The following is a 22005-nucleotide window of genomic DNA, read 5'->3' as shown; positions in this document are numbered from 1 at the left end:
ACTGCATCGATCTGAGAGGTTATTAGAGTCCCTGGAACTGGAGTTACAGATTGTTGGGAGTCACTCTGTGGATTCTGGGAATCAAACTTGTGTCCTCTGGAAGAAGATTAAGTGTTTTTAATTGTGGTTCCATCTCTCCAGCCCCTGTCTTTTTGGGGTGGTGGGTTATGAATATATGTGGGTTTATGCAAATGAATGCATTGCCCCCTGGAGTCCAGAAGAGGGCACCAGATCCCCTGGAACTGGGGTTGTATATGGGTGCTAGGAACTGACCTTGGGTCCTCTTTAGGAACAGGACCTATTTTTGGAAGCTGGGCCATTTCTCCAGCACTTTTTTTTTTTTTTTTTGAAACAAGATCTCACTATTTCCCCAGGCTTGACTTGAATTCATGGTCTCAAGAGATCCTTATGTCTCAGCTTCTCAAATAGCTGGGCCTACCAGCATGTCCCTGGCTCCCATATGGAAGGTCTGTGTAATATTTTTGAGAATTGCTAATCTGTTCAGCACAGTGGCTGCACCATTTTATATTCCTGCCAGCAGTATGTGGGGTTCCAGTTTTTCATTATTTCACTAACATTGGTAGTTTTCTTTTTCTTTCTTTCTTTCTTTTCCTTTTCTTTCTTTCTTTCTTTTTTTTTTTTTTTTGACAGGGTCTTGTTCTGTAGAACTCACTATGTAGCTCATGACCTCATGGCCATGCTCCAGCCTCAACCTGAGTGCTTGGATTATATATAGGTATGAGCTTTGCCCAGCTCTGCTTTTCTTATTTTTGCTATCCTAGCAAGTGTGAAATGGTTTTGATTTGCATTTTCTTTATAAGTAATGAAATTGAGCATCTTTCCATGTGTTTGCCCAAGTGGTTTTTCTTTTTTCATATATATATATATATATATATATATATATATATATATAATTTCATTTTACATTCCAACCACAGTTATCCCTCCCACACCACCAGGGTTTTTTCTTTTACAATTCTCTTTTGTAGTCTATCTTCTCCTTCCTTCCTTCCTTCTTTCCTTCCTTCCTTCCTTCCTTCCTTCCACCTTTAGACTCTTCTTCCTCAGCCTCCTTAGTGCTTGGGTCTATAGACATTTGTCATCATGCTCTGCTTGGCACTATCTTCATTTAAATTTTTACAGTAGTCCTCTTTGTCTAGGGTTCACTAAGTATCTCAGAGAGGCTGCAAAGAAGTGACCTCTTTTAGGGACAACAGGTATAAGCCACCACCACACCCAAGTTCTTTTGTTTTTGTTTTTGTGACTGAACCTAGTTTGTAGACCTGACTGCTCTAAATCTAGCTATGAAGATCAGGATGACCTTAAACCAACAGTTCTCAACCTGTGAGTCACGACCCTCTAGGAGGTTGCATATCAGATATCCTGCATATTAAATATTTACATTACAATTCTTAACAGTAGCAAAATTACAGTTGTGAAGTAGCAACAAAATCTTATGGTTGGGGGTCGCCATAACAAGAGGAACTGTACTAAAGGGTTGCAGCAGCAGGAAGGTTGAGAACCTCTGGTTTAAGGCTTAAAACTGAGGCAATCATCCTGCCTATGCATCCTCAGTGAGGAATTAATTATAGGCATGTACCACCATACTAGTGTCTAAATCTTCTATGATCACATATTTTCTTTTTTTAAATACATTTTTATTTAAATTAGAAACAATCTTATTTTGCATATCAATCCCAGTTCTCTCTCCCTCCCATTCTCCCATGCCCCCCACTGGCCCTCCCATTCCATCCCCCACCCACTCCCAAGGAGGGTTAGGCCTTCCATGGGGATCATCATCAAAGTCTGTCATATCATTTGAGGCAGGGCCTAGGTCCTCCCTGTCGTATGATCACATATTTTCTTTGCAAATACTTAGGATACATACATATTTGCATATACACAAATATAAGGATATATTTATTAAATTATATACATACACTTTAATAACTTATTTTTGCAGACATCAGTTCATTGTTTAGTCCCAAAACACATGTAAACAGGTAATGTACATGCCTTACGTGTCTTCTTGCTTATTTCTTCCCAGGTGATTTTCCTTGTTTTGACTTATATTACACCATTGATGTTCCTTAAATATTCAATGGCCTTAAGCCATCGTATTTTAAAACTGATTGGTCCTACAGAGCTCATTTGAAGTTCTGTGGCGTAGGTAATATTTCTCAACTGTTGACTCAGCGATTGGGAGAACTGTCCGTCTGTACCTGAAGGAACTTTGTAAGTCTCTTTAGGTATTTCTTTCTAACTACCTAAGTTGTCTAGAGATGAGTTGAGACTTTTTGATCTCTTGGGAAAGAAGTCTGGAATCTCTACATTTAATAATCAAACTTCCACTTAATTCATTTCAATTTTAGTAAGGTACCCTGCCTTGCCCTTTACTGTGCCTAGATAACTCTGTTTAAGAGATTCCTACCCCCACCCCCCATAGATGGTGCAAAGTGCTTGCCATGCTAGTCTTGCCATGCTAGTCTGATGACCTGTGTTTGAGTTTGGATCCCCAGAATTCACATAAAAATCCAGACATAACAGCACAATGTCTATAATTCCAGCATGCTCCTAATACTGTCTACTAGGAGAATTGAGGTACAGGCAGAAGAACTTCCAGGAGCTGTTGGACCAGCTAACCTGGTATTTACATCAGTGAACAATGGAAGAAATTTTGTCTCAAGCAAGGTGGAAAGTGAGGATCAACCCCAAAGGCTGACCTGTGCCGGCACTTGTGTTGTGTGCCTGCACTCTCACACACGTCTTCTAAATGAATGAATTTTGGTTGTTTTTTTTTTTTTTTTTTTTGCTTCTTGAGACAGGGTTTGCTTGTGTAGCCCTGGCTGTCCTGTAACTCACTCTGAAGACCAGGCTGGCCTCAAACTCAGAGATTTGCCTGCCTCTGCCTCCAGAGTGCAGGGGATTAAAGGCCTGTGTGCCACCACTGCCCACCTTTTTTTTTTTTTAAGAGACCCTCTTGAACCTCTTTTACCTGACCCCACCATCGTGAGCCACATATCCACCAAAACTGTGATGAAAGTGGTAGGGCTTATTGAGAAGTGTTCCACATGCCAACGGTGATTTGCACACCGTGTGTGTGTGTGTGTGTGTACAGGTCACACTATTCCCTGCAAGAAGCTGTACAAGAGGCTAACAGCTGTGCCACACATAAGCAGATTTAGAGAGGCCCTGTTCCTCCATCGAGTTGCAGGGTGGAAGAGAATGGAATTCTATTCCTAAGGTCTCAGCCCTACATCATGGAGGTAGACCCTGATACTAGGGAAAGGCTGAAGATTCCGGACCTTGGCAGTCTCTCCAACCAGCAGGCCATTCAGCTTGCAGTGGGGATGAATTTGAAAATATGACGTGGAGCATCTAGTCCTTTTCTGTTGTGTTATAATATTTTCAATAAACATGGAGATAACATAGGTATGCATGAACATGTGTATATGCAAATGCACACACACACACAACCACAGACACACACACACACACACACACAGACACACACACACACACACACACACACACACACACACACACACACACACAGACTACAGCTCATCTTGAGGCCTGGGGTATGGGAGGGGATCCAGGGATCCTTTTGTACTTCTTCAGAGCTTTCAATGGATCTTGTTTTTTTTCACTGTGGTCACCCCTACTTTTAGACGTTCCTTGGCATTCCTGAGCCTTTTGTTCTAATATATAATTTGGGTTGCATTTCAACCTTTCCCACTGCCAGCTCGGAGATCTGGTCTCTTCGATGTACTGTATCAGTTACTGGGTGCACGTTTGTTTTCCAGCTTCCAATATTTTGTTGTCAGTATCTTCTTTGCCATTCTTTGTCTCCGTGGTGTTATGCCCTTTGAAAAGGAGACCTGCTGTCATTTCAGCAGGATTTTTAAGAGACAGTAGAGTGTGTCTTCAAATTAAAAAGCTACTATATGTATTTTTTTGGGTGGCAGCAATCTGGTGTATGCTTTTGGAGTCAGAGGACAACTTACAAGAATTGGTTCTCTCCTTCACCATGTGGGTCACAGGAACTAAACAAACGTGGTCAGGTTTGGTGGCAAGTACCTTCACCCACTGAACTTTGTCAATATCCCTGTCCTCAATTCTTAGCACATTGCTTAGCTTACAGTCTGTGCCCCCCAAATACTTGGCAAGTCAAGCAATTTAATTATTGAAGCTATTGTCCTTTCAACTTTGAAAACAGTTAGAATCTGTGTTCTACTCACGGAGTATTTGTGTGCCACTTCCACTCTGGTACTTCTGTCTCTGCTTGTGTAAAATAGTAGTGATTATAGCATATCATCCAAGTGCCTTCCCCAGGGCTCAGAGCAGAGGAAGCTCTGTGTTCAGAGTGCTGAAAGGTTCAGTGTCAAAGTGACAATTCTTAGAAAGTCAGTGTTTTACTTAAGCTTAAAATTAGTCTTCACACTTGAATGACAAATTAGCCCATAATTAATGCCTCCAGGGCAAAATTCACCTAGCTCGATGCTTAGAGGTAGCAAAATCTTTCTCAGCCAAAAAAGGAGACTAGTATTAGTTGCCAAAGACCTACTGTGTGCTCATACTCCTCCTATGTCAACCCACCAGATCCTAAATTAACACGGTTGTGTGGATTCTGCAGGCTCCATTAGCCTTGACTTCTCACTCCTGCACACTGCACTTCTGGCACAGAATTAGCTTGCCTCAGGGGCCCAATGTGGGAACCTACACACTTACACCTTGTTGTGTGTCACACAGCTGCAGTCAGGTCTAGCTTGGACCAGGCACTGTGCCTGGTATTGGGCAGAGACAGCTGACCTTTACTGCATTTACTTATTTAGTGTGTGTGTGCAGGGGGTGGGGGTGGGTGGGTGGGTGTGCATGTGGAGCTAAGGGGCCAAGTTGAGAGATGACTAGGTTCTTCGCTCTCACCATGTAGGTCCCCGGGATCAAACTTAGGTCATTATACTTGGCTGCAAGTTCTTTTACCCATGGAACCATCTCACCATCCAGCATAGTCTGTTTCTCTTTTAAAGATCTCTCTCCCTCTCTCTCTCTCTCTCTCTCTCTCTCTCTCTCTCTCTCTCTCTCTCTCTCTCTCTCTCTCTCTCTCTCTCTCGTGTGTGTGTGTGTGTGTGTGTGTGTGTGTGTGTGTGTGTGTGTATTTGGGAGGGTATATGTGCTTGTGAATGCAGGTTCCTGTCGAGGCCAGAAGAGGGTGTCAGATGCTCTGTGAGCCACAGGAGCATTCTTTCTCTCCAGTCCCAAGCATAGTTGTCACCTGGAAGTCCCCCAGAATACCTGCACAGGATCCTACTTTCTCTAAAGCAGACTCTGAGGCTGCGGACGGAGAAAGCAGTTCCGCGACTCCTTGGTCAAACTCCACCCTCTTCACCCTTTTCCCCTCTTTTGCTTGGCTGGTCCTTTTCTAGCCAAGGGAGCAGGAGACCACTGGATCCCAAGCCAGATGCCCAGCAGGTGAGGGCGTGGTGGGGGCGTGACCAAGGCCACCGGCCCCGCCCCAGCCTGCAACGCCCCTCCTCTCCTGGACGACCCCCGCCCCTAGCCCTCAGCGCCCCGCCCCTCCCCGCGCCGGCCGCAGTCTCCGCCCCCTCCGGGCCGGCGCGCGGCTCCCGCCTCCTTCCCTCGGCGCCCGCTCCCGCCTCCCTCCCTTTCCGCTGCCGAGGCGGCGGGAGCCGAGCCCCAGCGGACCGAGCCGCGGCCGCAGCGGGCGGCGGGCGCAGAGGCGGCGGCGGGGTGGTCAGGCGAGGGAGATGCGGTGACCGCACTGAGTCTGCCCGCTCCTGGCGCTGGGGGAACGGGCCGCGCGGGGCGGCAGCATGCGGGGCGGCGAGGAGCTGGACGGCTTCGAGGGCGAGGCCTCGAGCACCTCCATGATCTCGGGCGCCAGCAGCCCGTACCAGCCCACCACCGAACCGGTGAGCCAGCGCCGCGGGCTGGCCGGCCTGCGCTGCGACCCCGACTACCTGCGCGGCGCGCTCGGCCGCCTCAAGGTCGCCCAAGTGGTAGGTGTCGGGCGGGGCTCCAGGTATACGGGCGGGTGGGTCGGCGGCCTAGCCCGCGCCTCCCTTCCCCACACCCGGCCACGGGGGGCAGGCCCGGTGGGCCAGAGTCAAGTCCGGGCTGCGCGGCCCCCGCCCCGCGCACCCCACACTCGGAGGACCTCGGGCTGCGGTCCCTGCTCCTCTGGGGACCGCGCCCTCCTCAGGAGCCTGCTCTCTGCAGCTTGGAAGCCTCGGGGGTTCCTAGTATCTGCACACCTGCACCGGGGCCTACCTGTGCTCTCCCTGCTTCCTCGAGGAGCTTGGTGCGCGGAGCCGGTTGCGAGGGCCGTGCCACCCCCTGGCTACTACTGTGCTTAGCAACTTGTGGCAGGTTTTCCGGTTCGTGTAACCCCAGACGGTTCTCTGCTAACAGAGGCCAGGGACTGTGGCATGGTTTCCTCCCTGGCCCTTAGCAGGGTGCCCAGCAGATGGTGGACGCTCAATAAATATTTGTTGAATGGAGGCATGTAGCCCAGATGCAGTGGGGGAGTCCAGATCTACCCATAAAGCCTCCTGTCTTTACTGCGGACGTTTGATCCCTCCTTAGCGTCCCGTAGTCCTCGACTCAGCAATGGTTGGGACTGCCCAATTGGTACCCAGAGTTAAGTCACTTTGGGAGGACGACCAGTATGGGAGATGACAGATACGAAGGACTTTCTGTTGGACTTAGGCATACTAGAGCACATTTCTCAGAGTGGTCTTATTTTATTATTTTAGCCTCCAGAGTATTTGGTTTAAGGACTTGTGAGTTCTGTTTCTGTTTTGTGGTTTTTGTAGCAGGTCTGTCTGAGTATTGTTTTATCTCTGTTGTGAACAGGGCATGGTCCAGTTTAGAAAAATCTTGGTATCCCTCTTACTCACTGTCACTGGTAGCCTTCCATTAAGGCCTCAACATTTTATAGACTTCCCAGCCAGACAGAGAAGCCATTTGCACAGAACTGTAACATATATGCATTTTCTTTCAGGGAGCATTGGTCCTGTTGTGCTTAGCTGAGTGCATGCATTAGCCTTTTTTGGGAGAAAAATCATGTGTGGACAGACACCCTTTAAATAAAGTCCCAGCGTTTGTAGGTTGCAGAATCATGGAGGGTTTTCTCTCTTATGTGTGGAAGGCTTGGTCTTCTGATTCATAGTTTTGGGGGGTTTTAATGAGAAATAGGGAGAGAAATTGTCTATGTTTAAATTTTAAACCAATCTTAATCCAGTAATCTGGGATGTTCTCAAGGATGTATTGCTTCTGTGTTAGCTATTGCTGTTAGTGAAGAGAATATAGGTGTGGGGAGTGTGTAATTCTGTTTTAAAAGATGAAGCTAACTAGCTAATGGTGAGTACAGTACAGATAATCATCAGAAGTGAGTCAAAAAAAAAAAAAGGGGGGCAGGGCTGAACTTGGAGCCCTGTGGACTGCAAGGCCTAGGACCTTGCTTAGTTTACTCACTAGGCCTTTGAAAGTAAATAGAACTTGCCTCTTAACTTGCCCCTCAGATCGGAGATGGAGTGGTTTGTACTGAACATTGGTTATCAGTTCACTGCTGGACTTTGCCATCTCTGTGAATAGGAGCAGGAGCTGAACTCAGTGTTTACCCCCTTGCAAAGGTGTGGTTGTGTGGTAGAATTTACTTTTTATGTGGAAGGAACTTAGGGCCCAGTTTTTAAAATCTCTCCTAACTGCTATGTGTCTCTTCTGTAGATTCTGCACTGGCAAGTGATGGAAAGGCCACTTGAATGATGTGGCAGTTTGATGGTCCTGTGCCTTTGGCTTCTCTATTAGGGCTCTGTCTTCCCTCAAAATAAATAAAACAATAAAACAAAACAAACTGCATAAAGTTAGACTTTAAATTTAAACTGGAAAAATAAACAAGAAAGTACTAATTCCTTTACTTTAGTAAAATTTGGCTTTTTGTTAGTATATTGCTGAGCATGGTGGTACATACATGCCTTTAATCCCAGCAGAGGCAGGGGCAGGCAGATCTCTGAGTTCTAGGCCAGCCTGGTCTACAAAGTGAGTTCCAAGACAGCTAGGGCTGTTACACAGAGAAACCTTGTCTTGGAAAACAAAACAGAAGTTTTATGAATTTATAAACATTGTGATGTGAGGCCTAAGGAAATCTATAGATCCTTGCTTTTCCAACACACTTGAGTCCAGCATTACTACCACCCTAGGCCTCTGCAGAGTCAGGCGATTCAGACCTTCTGAAACTTTTAAGTTTTAACCAGATTCCCCAGGTGATCCTCTTGAACATATTTTGGTGTTAGAAACCTCACACAGTAAGCTGGAGAGATGACTTGCTAATGAAGATCCAGTGCTATTCTTCTAGAGGACTTGGGTTTAGTTCTAGTACCCAGGTCTGGTGTCTCACAGATGCTTGGAACTCTAGCTCAGGGGGATCTGATGCCATCTCCTGGGTGGCACATACTCACACAGACACTCACACACATAAACACATTTTTTTTTAAAATGTAGAAAACCTTTAGATGGGTGCTGGCAGTTTAGACTTTGTCATAACTGGAAGAAGAGTAGTACCAAGAGTACTTCGCTTAAAAGAGCGAGAGAGTAAACTTTACCTCCAGATCTTTGGAATCTCTAAACCCTGCCTCACCCTTTTCCCCAGTAATAGAATACAAGGGAAAATGACTAATTGAACATTTTAGGAATTGTAGGAATTAAGGAGTTAAAGTAACCTAAGGTGCTTTCTTAGGTGACTCAGGCAAATCTGAATATTTGCATTTCGGGGCTGGGTATTGTAAAATCTTTTACTTGATGGGCAGCCTTGTCAGTGTGTAACCTCAAGCCAGTCAGCACAGCCAGTGATTGTTTTATCAAACTCTTGAGATGTGTGGGATGTGATGGTAAAGCAGACAAAACCACACCTGGATTTTCACTAAAGCCCAATGGGAACATAAAGAAACTATATGTAGCACAAAACAGCTACACTTACACAACTTCAATTCTGATAAACACTGGCTGTAGCTACTGTGCAGAGCTCATCAGTCCCAGATCCCACAGTTATATTAGAAGGTATCTTTTGGAGAGCTGTTTTAAAGACCCGGCACCAGGGCTGGGGAGATAACTATCAGTAAAATACTCACCTCACAGGCTTGAGGACAAGTGTTTAATCCTTAGCCCCCATGTAAAAAGCTGAGTATGGTGGCTGTGCTTGTAAACCCAGCACTGGAGAGGCAGAGGCAGGCAAATCCCTGGAGCTTGCTGGTCAGCTAGCTTAATTGGCAAGCCCCAGCTCTCAGTGCACATTGGTGTGGAGGTGAGAAGATGACTCTGTGGAGCTGGTTCCTCCTCTACCTTTGTGTGGGCTCCAGGGATAGAATGAAGATCTTGAGGCTTCCATCATCAGGTACAAGCACCTTTACCCACTGATCCTTTTCACCGACCCCGAATTCACCCTCTGATAAACATTGTCTACAAACTTGGAAGAAAAGGGAACTTCATCCTGGAAAAGACGGACTATGAAAACCCTGTAGCTAACTTCCCACTTAAGTGGGAAGGAACAAATGCTTTTCCCAAGACGGGAGCCAGGAAGTGATACCTGTGTGTAGCTCATATTCAGCAGCATACTGAAAGCTCTAACAGGTACAAACTTGGATGGGTGGATGGATGATGGATGGATGGATGGGTAGGTGGGTGGGTGGGTCAATAGGTGAGAGGGTGTGGATGAGTGGATAATTATCTGGCAATATGCAGAAAAGCTAGAATTAATAAGTGAATTAGCAGGATTATCAGATGTAAGATCAACATGTAAAAATAAACCATATTTCTGTATTCTATCAATAAATTATTAGAAATTCAAGTTTTTAAAAATCCTGGTATGGTGGCTCACACCTGTAAGTAATCCCAGTATTTGGAGGCTGAGGTGGGTAGGTCACCATGAACTTGATGCTAGCCTGTGCTGAAGAGTGAAGTTGTCTCACCAAAAGAGAAAAGAAAAATAACAAAAACAGTTGCTAACTTAGAAAGGAATGAAGTACTTGTAAGAAAAGCTACCAAAATACATAGATCTCCATTCTTAAAACTACAAATCATTGGAGAAAGAAATCATAGGTGACCTAAATAAATGGATGGACATGCTATATGATGGACTGGAAAGCTGTTGTCTTCATACCTACCGAAAAGCCAGCAAGATACCCTTTTTTCTCTTTTGGAGACAGGGTTTTTCTGTATAGTCCTGGTTGTCTTGGAACTTGCTCTGTCGACCCGGCTGGCCTTGGAATCAGAGATCCTCCTGCCTCTGCCTCCTGAGTGCTGGGATTAAAGGCAGGTGCCACCACTGCCTGGCTATCAGCAAGATTTTTGTATGGGGAAAAGCTGAATCTAAAATTGTTGTGGTAAGCCAGTGTGGCTCCAGGTGGTGATAGGCAAAGGTGTTTGCATGTTGGGTGGGGTGAGAGGAAGTTTCCTTAGGGAATGGACTTTGTGTTTTCTTTATCATGCACAAGAATCTTAAAAGTTGCTTTTCATGTTTGGCCACTATAGATCTGCAAAGCCCTGTGCTCATTGTCATTCCTGTTCCAAACTACTTGCTGTGATCTGAACCCTGCTCCCCCGTCCTAGTTCATATACTGGAATCCAATTGTTAAGAGGCAGAGCTTTAGCTGGGTGAAGTGGTGTGGTACTCACTTAATCTCAGCACTGGAGAGGCTGAGGCAAGAGGATAAGGAATTTGAGGATAGCCTGGGCTTAAAAAAAAAAAAAAAAAAAAAAAAGGATTAAGTTTTGGAAAGTCCTGAGAGCTTAGTCCTCAGAAATGGTGTTAGTTCACTGTTGCCTCCTCCATTATATGTTGGTGGATAGAAGGTGCCAACTGTAGGAAATAGGCTCTCACTGGAAACAAAATCTGCTAATACCTTGGTCTTGGACTTTGCTGCTTCCAGAGCAGCAAGCAATACGTTTTTATTGTTTATTATCTTAGCCAATCTGGGGTACTTTGTTATAGTAGTGTGATTAGACCAAGACAGCTGTATCTCTGATCTTTCTATCTCTAAGTTAGAGAAATGGGTGACTGAGGCCTTGAGTAGCAGGGAGACATTTTTCACTATATATCTCCCTGTAGCTTTTGAATTTTATACTACATGCAAGTATTTTCTCTTCAAATAAACTACTGGAATAATGTGAAAGCCCAAGGGCTTGAGTGTGAGCAAAACTACTCAGAGATCACTTAAAAAGTCAAAACAAATACCTGGGTATGGTGATGTACACTGGTATTCCCCGAATTTAAGAGGTGTCTCATCTTTGGTGCTCCCTGACTAGCCAGCCTAATCTGCAAGTATCAGGCAAGTGAGAGACCCTGTCTCAGATACTCCAAGTTGACCTCTGGCCTCCACACACAAGCGCACAAATGTGCACATGCATCTCACATATACATATAACTGTCTGTATACATCTCAACACAAATATTTTATTTATTTATTTGGTTTTTCAAGACAGGGTTTCTCTGTAGTTTTGGAGCCTGTCCTGGAACTCACTCTGTAGACCAGGCTGGCCTTGAACTCCGATATTCACTTGCCTCTGCCTCCCGAGTGCTGGAATTGAAGGCGGTGCGCCACCACTACCGCTGGGCAACACAAATATTAAACAAACAAACAAACAAACAAACAAACAAACAAAAAACAGAAATTTAAAGTAACCAGCTGGTACCAGCTCTACCTTATTGCACATTAATTTTAAAGTTAACATCTGCTGTAATCTGTAATTCTCCCTTTACTGTCCTTTATAATTTGTAGGCCCTTGGGGAAAATGACTTAGCTAATACTGAACTTGAAGCTTGCATTTTTTGTTTTCAATACATTTTCCTGCAAGGCATGGTATAGCAGTCTTTAATCCTATTACTTAGGAGGCAGAGGCAGGCAGATCTCTGAGTTTGAGGCAAGCCTGGTCTACATATCAATTTCTAGGCTGGCCTGGGCACAAGAACAAAATACATTTTCCCATTAAAAACAAAACATTCTATATTTGTAGCTGATAATACTCAAGCTAATGAAAACCTTCTATTTGAAAGGACTCAAACTCTGTAACTTTGAAACTTGATTTTAGTTTAGTGATTTGTTCTGTTTTGGTTTTAGGACTAAAGATATTCACCACCAATGTGGCTAGTCTAGTTAGAGTGTTTGCTTTTGAACCCCCCCCTCCCCTGCCTCTTAGTGCAGGGATTACACCCACCTGGTATTTACATGGTAGGCAAGCACTCTATTTGGAGCCACACCACTGCTCTAGCTGGCATTTATATGTTAAGGAGCCAGACTTTAGTCCTCATGCTTGTGAACCATCTTTCCCATTCTGGAACTTCTGGTTTTGAAAGGCTGTATAATTACCTTTGTACAAAGTCCATAGTACTGGGTTCTAGGTTTTTTTGTGGTGGTTTGCTTGTTAGTATGACCACATCAGTAAATGTCCTGATGAGTAGCCTGGATGCTTCTTTTGAATTGTTACTGGTTTTTGTTGTTAAATTTCCAGGAGTGCTCTTAGTACTTCGAAGAGTAACTGTCTCACATTTCATTTCATTTCTTCCTTTCTTTCTTTCATTTATTTTTCTTTCTTTTTTTTTTTTTAAGATTTTATTTATTGATTATGTATACAGTGTTCTGCTTGCGGGCCAGAAGAGGGCACCGGATCTCATTACAGATGGTTGTGAGCCACTATATGGTTGCTGGGAATTGAACTCAGGACCTCTGGAAGAGCAGTCAGTGTTCTTAACCTCTGAGCCATCACTCCAGCCCCCCGTCTCACATTTCTAAACACCACAAAAAACAGACTCCTTAAACATGTCCCATAACATATGTGAGGTCTCTGTATGTCTCTGGTTGCCACTGTGCTTATCTATACTACAGAGACTCGCAGCTTATGCCATCCCTTGAGTTGCCAGGCTCAGTCTATTTTTTCATGACAGCCCTGGAGGAACTGTGTTCCTAACTAGAAATTGGGGCATGTCAACAGTTCTCAGAGTCCCAGGAGGAGAAACAGGGGTGGGGTTTGTGTGTACCTTCCTGAGTCCCAGCTGCTTCTCCCTATTGCTCAAATGACTGCTACTTTATCCTTGGAGTGTGTCCCCAAGTTCATGTGTTGTGGCTTTCATTCAGTGCCCTAGTGTGGAGAGATGGAGTCTGGTGGGAAGTGTTTGGATCCTGATGCAGAACACCATAAATGGATGATTACTTTTTTTTCCTGTAAGTCCTCTGTTCATGGACTGGATTAGTTTCTATGAGAATGGGTTGTTACAAAGACAGGTTGCCACCCGTCCCCTCTGGCATATTCTCTAATCTACACAAGCCTGCTTACCCCCTCTTCTTTCTACCAGGACTGTAGCATGAGACTCTCAACAATGAGGGATTGAATTCAGAAGGGGGAGGAGAGGATGCGCACTAATTATATTTCAAGCCTAGTATAATATAAACCAAAGCCTAATAAGGTATATTTCTTTCCTTTGACTGGAGTTTTTTTAATACTAATTATTTTATGTTGTTCAGGAGCCTTGGTTAACGTTTTTTTGCTGTTGACTTGGAGGTGCTGGGGGTGGGGCTCAGGGCTGGACTGTACCACTAACGAGCTTGTTGATTAGCTTTCTTTTACCTTAGTCTTGGTGCTTGGATTTATTACTCTGCCCTTACCCCCTTTGTGGAAATGCCCTCTTGACTCTGTTCTTCAGTTTATTGCTTGAGAGCCCTTCTCTTACCTCTCTGTTCCTGGAGGACAGCCCCACTCTGTGTCTCCCTTACCCTGCTTAAATCTTTGTCAGCCCCAGAGGAATAAGTTTTTGTTTTAAGTTTTTTGCTGTGTCCCAGGTGCCTGGAACATCATGAGGCACAGAATAAGCAAATGAATATACATATTTGTGTGGTGAAAGAGAAAAAAATGTGGATTATTACTCAGCATAATTTATAAGGTCAAGGTATTTAAACCAAGGAACTTATAAGGGGAAATTAATGTATAATTATAAATAAACTGCCAGGCTCTGCTTTGGTTGGAAAATGTTGGGGAGAAAACATGGAAATAAAATGACATGTAATGACTTTTTCTTTTTTAAATTTTTTTTTTTTTTTTTTTTTTTTTTTTTTTTTTTTTTTAATAAAGAGTATCTACTGCTCCTGGGAAACAGAAGCATTTGCTTAGAGAACAGATTTTTATAAAAGTTGGGGAAACCATAGGAAGCTTTGCCAAGCTGTTCAGTTAGAGAAGTGTAAAATGAAAACCAGGGGTCATGTAATTATTATTAAAGTTCTTTGCTTTCTGATAACTGTGTTTAGAGAGGAAGTTGCTCCTATCTGTCAAGCTGGGGTCCTCTGGTATCCCTCAGAGTCGAGCATATGCTTGCAGCCAAGAGTTAGGCTAGAGTCATGGTGGCTCTTAGAAAACTTGACTAAAAGCAAAGAACAGCAGCTCCAGGAGCCCCGGGAAAGCCACAGACTTAGATATAGTCCAGAATTTGTCTCTGGAGGCTGGAGGTGTGGTTCAGTGTTAGAGTGCTTGCCTAACATAAGCAGGGCCCTGGCTGCATCCTCAACAACCACAGTCACATTCATGTGATTTGAAAGGATTGCCTGAGTTTGGGAATTAATTGAGTTAACAAACACCTAAGGTTGTCAGTTTCATCAAACGATGGCTAGTTCTGGGTAATTTCTTTGCTGCCACTGCAGTTTGATGATGGGGGCGCAATGGAAGCCTTCATTTTTGTGGTTTCCCATTGATTCCAGTGTAGCAATACAAAACAGTGGAAGGCCCAAAGATTTCCGTGCCAGTGGGAAAGGAAGAAAAGGAAAGAAAGAAAGAGAGAGAGAGAGAGAGAGAGAGAGAGAGAGAGAGAGAGAGGAAGAAAGAAAGAAGGTAGGAAAGAAAGAAAGAAAAAGGAAGGAAGGAAGGAAGGAAGGAAGGAAGGAAGGAAGGAAGGAAGGAAGAAAGCCAAACCTGGGCCCAGGGCTCTTCTTGTGAAAACCCCATCAGCTGTGCATGCCCAGGGGTTTGTGAGTGTGTATAATTTGAGACTCAGATCTGTCTGCATAACTTTAGAGTCGGAAAAAAAAAATCAATAAATAGCTGTGCCTGTGCTAGCAGGGGCAGCTCAGTCAGTAAATGTGCTTCTCACACAAGCTTGGTGGCCTGAGTTCAATCTTAGGATCCCACTGTGAAAGGAGAGACTCCAATTCTGACTTCCAGGATGAGAGCTGTGGCAGATGTAAGCATCCCTTACATATAACACACACACACACTCACACACACACACACACACACACACACACACACACACACACACACACACACACACACACACACTAACAATAAACAAAGTAACTTAAAAGAATCATGACACACCTGCTCTTATGGGCATTAGGAGTCAAACCCAGGGCCTCATGCATGCCATAGTATGCTTTATGGTTGAGTTCCATCTCCCAATATCTGAGCCTTCTTAAAGCTCCCCTGAGACTGCTTTCCAAACTTCAGCAAGTGACAACAGAGACTCCATTAGTCTTACTGCCCTTGGGGTTCAAAGAGTCAGGCATCTCCAGTATGTCTGTTTGTGCTCTTTCTGAAATGAGATTGTTAGGTTTTTGTTTTTGTTTTTGTTTGGTTTCTTTGTGTAACAGCCCTGGCTATTCTGGTACTTCCCTGTAGACCAGACTGGCCTTGACCTCACGGAGATGCACCTGCCTCTGTCTCTGAGTGCTGGGGTTAAAGATTGCTAGTTTTAGAGCATTTTCTTAAAAAGATGGTTGCTACAGAATATAAGCAGTTTTATTAGTGAGGAAATCAATAAAACAGTACAAATTATTCAAGGGAAAAATTCAAAGATCATTACCTCCTGTTCCTTCTTCCTGAATTACAAATGGTCAGCTTTTTATTAACAACGAGAACAACACATTGTCACATTGTACAGAGGATTATTCCACAGCAGCAGATAACCACTCTGGCTTTTTGTCTTCCATACAGAAATCATTTTCAGTTAAACAAAGTAGTTACATACAATTTAACCAGTTGTAAAGTAGTTGAGAGACATGAGATACACAAGTTCCATAGAATCAGGTAATAGAGCTTAGAAACTCAATTCTGACAAGATCTAGTTTTCCACTGAAACTACTTAACAACCTTTTCACTCCATCTCAAAATTTTTCAGTTTATCCTGAGATGACTGCTCTGAAGGGGACTATGAGGGCTACATTTTTACCCATATTTACTGGCTCTCCTGATTGCATCTGTCCCTGCCCCTTTCCTCCAGCTTGAAGCATTGTCCCTATGCAGCTCCAGTGCTGGGCAAGCATCCTTCATGGTCTCAAGCTCCCCACTCTAGATTTCCTGTTTATCCCTGGTCCCTTTAATCTCTAACATTAGATTCTCACTGCCTGTACTTAAGACCATGCTCTTAGAGCCTTACTTAGTCTGGCCTTGCTGGGCCCGAGTGACCTGAGTGAGATCTTAACAGTCAGGAATCTAGGTAAGAGGGTTACCTGCCACCAAAGGATGAACAGAAGATGCCCAGTCTGGCCCTTAGCTGTGGACAGTACTTGGTAAGTATTTGCCATTATTGTGAACACCATGGGTCCTGCCTCATTTGACCTAGCTCTGATACAGCCTCTTTTCCTTCCAAGTTCCCTCCCTGTAAATCCACCCCTAGCCTGGCTAGAAGGACCTTGTTCCCCTTCAGTAGCTTCAGTGGCACACTGCTGCTGCATGGCCCCCATCCCCAGCCTGTCAGGCCTGTAAGTGAATGGACTGGGGTGAGGCAGGGACCTATGTCCTCTTTTCTGGCAGCTGTCCCGGCCCAGCCCTCCCTTAATGGTTTTTCTTTGCTTGACTGATGACCTGTGTCTTGTGATGTCCTATGATAAAGCAGGAGCTTGAACTGTATGTTTCCCTTTCTTGTTGGTCTGGGCTTTCTGAATATATTTGAATAATTAGGTATACCTATGGTTTGTTGATAAGTTATACACATTTACATGGCAAAGGTACTATTTTTTTCTGTTCGTGGTCCATACTGGAGAACTCCTGACTGCTAGGCAGCTCATCCAAGTTCTGTCCTTTGGGTTGCTGAAGTTTGGAAAAGTCCCAAGTCCAGGAAGAAAAGATATTTGACCATGAGAGCAGTGGTAACATTGGGTCAAGGTGACTACAGTTAGAATCTCACAGGGGCAGCTTGTGTGTGCCGCTTCCTTCCTTCCTTCCTTCCTCTGTGTGTGTGTGTGTGTGTGTGTGTGTGTGTGTGTGTGTATGTGTGTGTGTCTGTGTCTGTGTATGTGCTTATAGGTGAGGAGTCTGGCTTTTGGAAGAACCATATTCTTTCTTTTTGCCAGATGTGAGAAAAGGGTGAATTTTGGTAGGGGCCTTGCATATGCAAGGCCTGTGCTGTACTATACCTCCCAGCCTCCTTCTTATCTTTATTATCCATTATATGACTGGGGGAAGACTGATGAATTTGTGAAGTGCCTTGGGCATTTTTAGCATAGTAGCTTAGGAAGTACCATATATGAGAAGTCAAGTCTTATCTGTGATGTTGTTTAAAGGGCTGGTGTTGAGCCAGCTCAGGCTGATTGCTTGAGTGAATGTCCTAGAACAGACAGCTGGGAGGCCCCGGGGGTTTGAACTGTAGCAACAACTCCTTGCTGTTGGTAAATAGAATTGTGCCTTTTAATTTTTTTTACTTCTATGCTAGCAAGCAAAAGCATACTAGTGAGGCAGAAAACATTTATATTCTTCATAGAACATGGTTGTGGAATTGAGGCTAGGGAATGAATAGATTGTTGCCCATGGCTGTGTTTGGGTCCTGAAGTATGGCATGGTGGGATGGTAAGGAGCTTTTGGTAATGTAGTCAGGCAGGTCCTACACATGCCCGTGTATTGCCCTCACCCCTTCACTACCTGTCTGGGAAAGCCTTAGCTGTTGGCCTGGACTTTGGAGGCCCAAGGGCTGCCAAGCTAGGAACCCATAAAACAAAAACTGATTGCAAGGAAGTCCCAGGGGAGTCCATAGGACCAGGGTTTGTCAAGACATCTGTGTTCCATTCAGAGTTCTATAGGTAGCTTTCAGGGTACTTGTTTGTTTTGTTTTAAAATGACCAGATCAGCATAGCTGACAAGTTTTAAAAAAAAGAAAGGAAAGAAAAGCTAGCTATTTACAATTACTGTCTTAGTAGAGCATCCAGACCTGACAAATACAGAATTTAGCCAGACTGGCTCAGCCATCTCTTTCTCAATATCCTGCTCTAAGTAGCTATTGCTTTTAAGTTGAGCCGGTTGTGCACTATGTGGTTGTTCGCCTGAGGCTGAAAGGACGCTGAAGTACAGTTTGCATGCTCTTATTATCCAGCCACAGGCCTGGCACTAGCAGCATCTCCTGGGAGGAAAGGTGGCCTGTTGTCCAGAGGGGGTATGTTTTTGTTCATTTCTTCTGAGACAGAGTTCCTATATAGCTCAGGCTGGCCCCCAATTCTCAATACTCCTGTCTCAGCATCCTGAGTGTTGGGATTACAGACATGCCCCACCATGCCTGCCTTCCCCATCTGTTTGCCATTGGTTTAGACATTCTGTGGGGAGCAGTAATGTCTGCTCCCCTCCCCCCCTTTAGGCTGGGATTGACTCAGCAAGCACTTTAACAACAGCCTGTTTCTTTTTGTTTGCTTTTCTTTCAGTAGCTTCTGTCTTACTTATCCAATAGGGAAATTGATTTTACAGACACAGCTCAAGCATGATGTTAAGCCGGATAGTAAAGTAAGTTCTCAACTAAGCAAACATGTAAGGGGGTAGTTATCTTCCAGACATACTATTTAAAACATTTATTTTGAATTAATAAACATGTAGCCCTTGCAGTATTTTCTTTGCTACAGGCAGATAATAGTGTATTCAATTCCACATGATTGACTAAATGCATACAGGCAAACAAGTAATTGACTTGCTGACTATTTTTTATTTTTTGGCTTTTCAAGACCCCTTTGTAGACCAGGCTGGCCTTGAACTCACAGAGATCTGCCTGTCTCTGCCTCCCAAGTGCTGGGATTAAAGGAGTGTGCCACCACCGCCTGGCCTTTTCTTCTTTCTTTTTATTTTTTTCTGACTTATTTTAACAAATGCTCCTGTTTATTGAAATGAAAAAGTTTCAGTAACCCCCACCCCTTTTGAGACAAGGTCTCTCTATGTCAGTGGTTCTCAGCCTTCATATGCTTCAACCCTTTAATACAGTTCCTCTTTTTGCTGCTACTTTATAGCTGCAATTGTGCTACTGTTATGAATTGTAATGCAAGTATCTGTGTTTTCTGATGGTCTTAGGCAATCCTGGTGAAAGGTCATTTGACCCCCAGGTTGAGAACCACTGTTCTGTGTAATCCTGGAGCTTGCTATGAGTACCAGCCTGGCCTCCAATTCACAGAGATCTTCCTGCCTCTCTCTGCCTCTTCCTCTTAAGTGCTGGGATTAAAGATGTGCTCTCAGTCCCTCTTAAAACCTAAGTTGTGGGGTAGGTGTAGCTTAGTGGTAGAGCTCTTGCTTAGCATGCCCTGGGTTCAGTCCCTGCTGCCCTTTTAAGAAAATCCCTAAGGTATCAGAACTTCTATTGAACAATCAATGATGTGTGATAGGAAGTAGAGATGGGTATAGACAGATAATAAAATTTCCACCTGAGTGTGTGTGAGGGGCTCCGGAACCATCCTGTCCTGTACCCTCTTCTCTTTTGCTATGTTCCCTAGGCTGGCCTTGAACTCCTGGACTCAAGCAGTCCTTTTCTTTAAGCCTTCCACTTACTAGGGTCATGGATTCACCATTGTGCCCATACCTTTGTGGGTTGCAGACTGCTTTGAGGTTACACTGTGTTGAGCTGACCTGTGTTGCCCAGGCACGTTATTTTGGCTGCAGGCTTCATTGATAAACAGGCTCTGGAGGATACACTCAAAGGGTCTCTTGAGTCTTGCAGAGTTTGAATCACAGCTTCATTCTTTCTGTAGGACTGTTTTTCTCTCTGACTGTCTGGTGACCCCTGAGCCCCATTGGCCCTTATCTCCCTTTCAGCACATCAGACAGTGCTTGAAAGAAGTCTCAGCTCTGCTCAGCTTGCCTGAGTGAGGCCAGCCAGATAATTCATTCTCTGCCAGTCTGGCCAGCTGCAGGAGGGCATCCATCCATTAGGCTTGTCTGGTAGAGGCTTCTGAGCACTGACTGCCTTGGATTGAGAGAGAACTCAGAGGCAATGCTGATGTGGGGATAGGGGCTCGTGCTGCTGTGGTGCCACTGACTAAGATAGCTGGGGGCTCGCTACCATCAGCCTGAAAGCATCACATGAGAGAGTGATAGGATTAAGGGAAGGAGCAGACCATTGCAGAGGAAGGTACTGTTCTCAGGAAGATGCCAGTCCCTGTGTAGTTGATATCAAGCCAAGAAACCCAGCAGGGGAGAACGCTGTGTTTTAAGTGAGTGGAATGGACTGCAGGGAGGAGTTTGGGAAACCTTGCTGCTTTGGCTTATTTGCAGAAGGAGCCCAGTCTTGCTCGGAATGCCGTACTAAGAGGCCCATGGAGCTAATAAGCACATTTGTGGCATGAGGTTTTGGTGCTCAGTGCCCGACAGTGTTCAGAATGTGCCCTGCTCTCATGTGTGTTTCCCATTTTACAGTAGCACAACTCAAACAACTCTGAAGGGTCAAAGGAGTTGTAAAGGAATGGTTAAGCAGAGTTTAAGCATTCTGTTTTTTGAACTGTTATCTGTAATGAATTGTGATAGGTGATGCATTTTAAATGTTTGTCTCTGGCTGTCTGCCAGACCCCATACTAACCTGCTCTTGGTGGTTAAGTCCCAACGAGCATGAGACTGTCTCTATTTAGACCTGGCTAGGTCAAGTTAGAGGTGCCTGATTTTGGGCCTATCCCATTGTGCAAACCCCTTGGGGTCAAGGTCCTGAGCATGACACATTATGTGAAGAGCAGTCACTTCTTTTGGGAGTGATGGAATAAATGACCAGCTCTGGAAGGGGTGAGTGAGTGTGTGGTTTCCTGAAGCTGCATTGCTCTCTCCATCACTGGCCTTGCTGCTGCTGTCTTCGCAGACATCTCCCTGGTTTCCTGCTTCTTGGCTCTTGCTGGCCACCTGCTTCCTTCCAGCGCCTTTCCTGATTGCTTGTCCTCTGCGTTCAAGACTCCCCAGGTTACTACTTGAAGCCAGTGCCTCCTCTGCTGCTCCAGCCTCACATCTGGTGAAGTGTTTTGGAAAATCTGGGGCTGCACAGGGCTTACAAAGCTCCTTTATGTCAGTGACCTCAGAGTCAAACACGCTTGTATTAGGAATAGCTCACTTGTAACTTGACTATAGACCACAGAATAGGAAAACAACCTCTTCAAATATTTATGCCTTAAAAAAAAAAAAAGAATCAGGCTATTGCAGAAAAAAAAATTTTAAAGTAAAAATTGCCAGTTTTCTCAGCTATCAAGGATGGCCTCCTCATATGATTGGGTGAGTGTATTTTGTGTTAGCCTTATTCCTGTGTTCAGGTTACTGGGATGGGATACCATGGATGCTAGTTTATAACTTATCCTTGGATATGACACAGTCTGAAAATATATACATTAAATAATATATATATATATATATGTATATATATATTATATATTATAACTTTCCATGAAGATGGCTAGGGAGATGGCCCTGTCAGTAATGAAGACCTGCCAGGGTGCAGCATTGCATCTATAACTCTGGTACTAGGGGATGGAGGCAGAGACAGGTGAATCACTAGCTCATTGGCCATCCAGTCGAGCTGAATTGATGAGAGATCTTTTCTCATCAATGAAGAATGATTGAGGAAAGACCAGATATGATCCCCGACCTCCACATGTACTCACTACACATGCACTCATATGTGTGCATACACCCACGTGAGCATATCCATACAGCAACAACACGTGCGTATGTGCTTGCACGCATGCACATACACAGATAGATAGATAGATAGATAGATAGAGAGAGAGAGAGAGA

At 44.4% G+C, this 22005-nt stretch overlaps 1 protein-coding gene across 1 annotated transcript in view; it reads left to right on the top strand.

The window, feature by feature from the left end:
* The first annotated feature begins 5622 nt into the window (after window positions 1–5622).
* The window catches only part of Cmtm4 (CKLF like MARVEL transmembrane domain containing 4), a 49818-nt gene continuing 33435 nt past the window's right edge, over window positions 5623–22005 (top strand). Inside the window, exon 1 of the mRNA XM_027405740.2 lies at window positions 5623–6020. Within this exon, the coding sequence (XP_027261541.1) occupies window positions 5835–6020 (186 nt within the window). The 5' untranslated portion in view covers window positions 5623–5834. The remainder of the gene's footprint in view (window positions 6021–22005) is intronic.

Source organism: Cricetulus griseus, chromosome 3, assembly GCF_003668045.3.
Source record: "Cricetulus griseus strain 17A/GY chromosome 3, alternate assembly CriGri-PICRH-1.0, whole genome shotgun sequence".
Lineage (NCBI taxonomy): Eukaryota > Metazoa > Chordata > Mammalia > Rodentia > Cricetidae > Cricetulus > Cricetulus griseus.
Note: the sequence above shows the minus strand (reverse complement) of the source record. Positions and strands in the feature narration are given on the sequence as shown.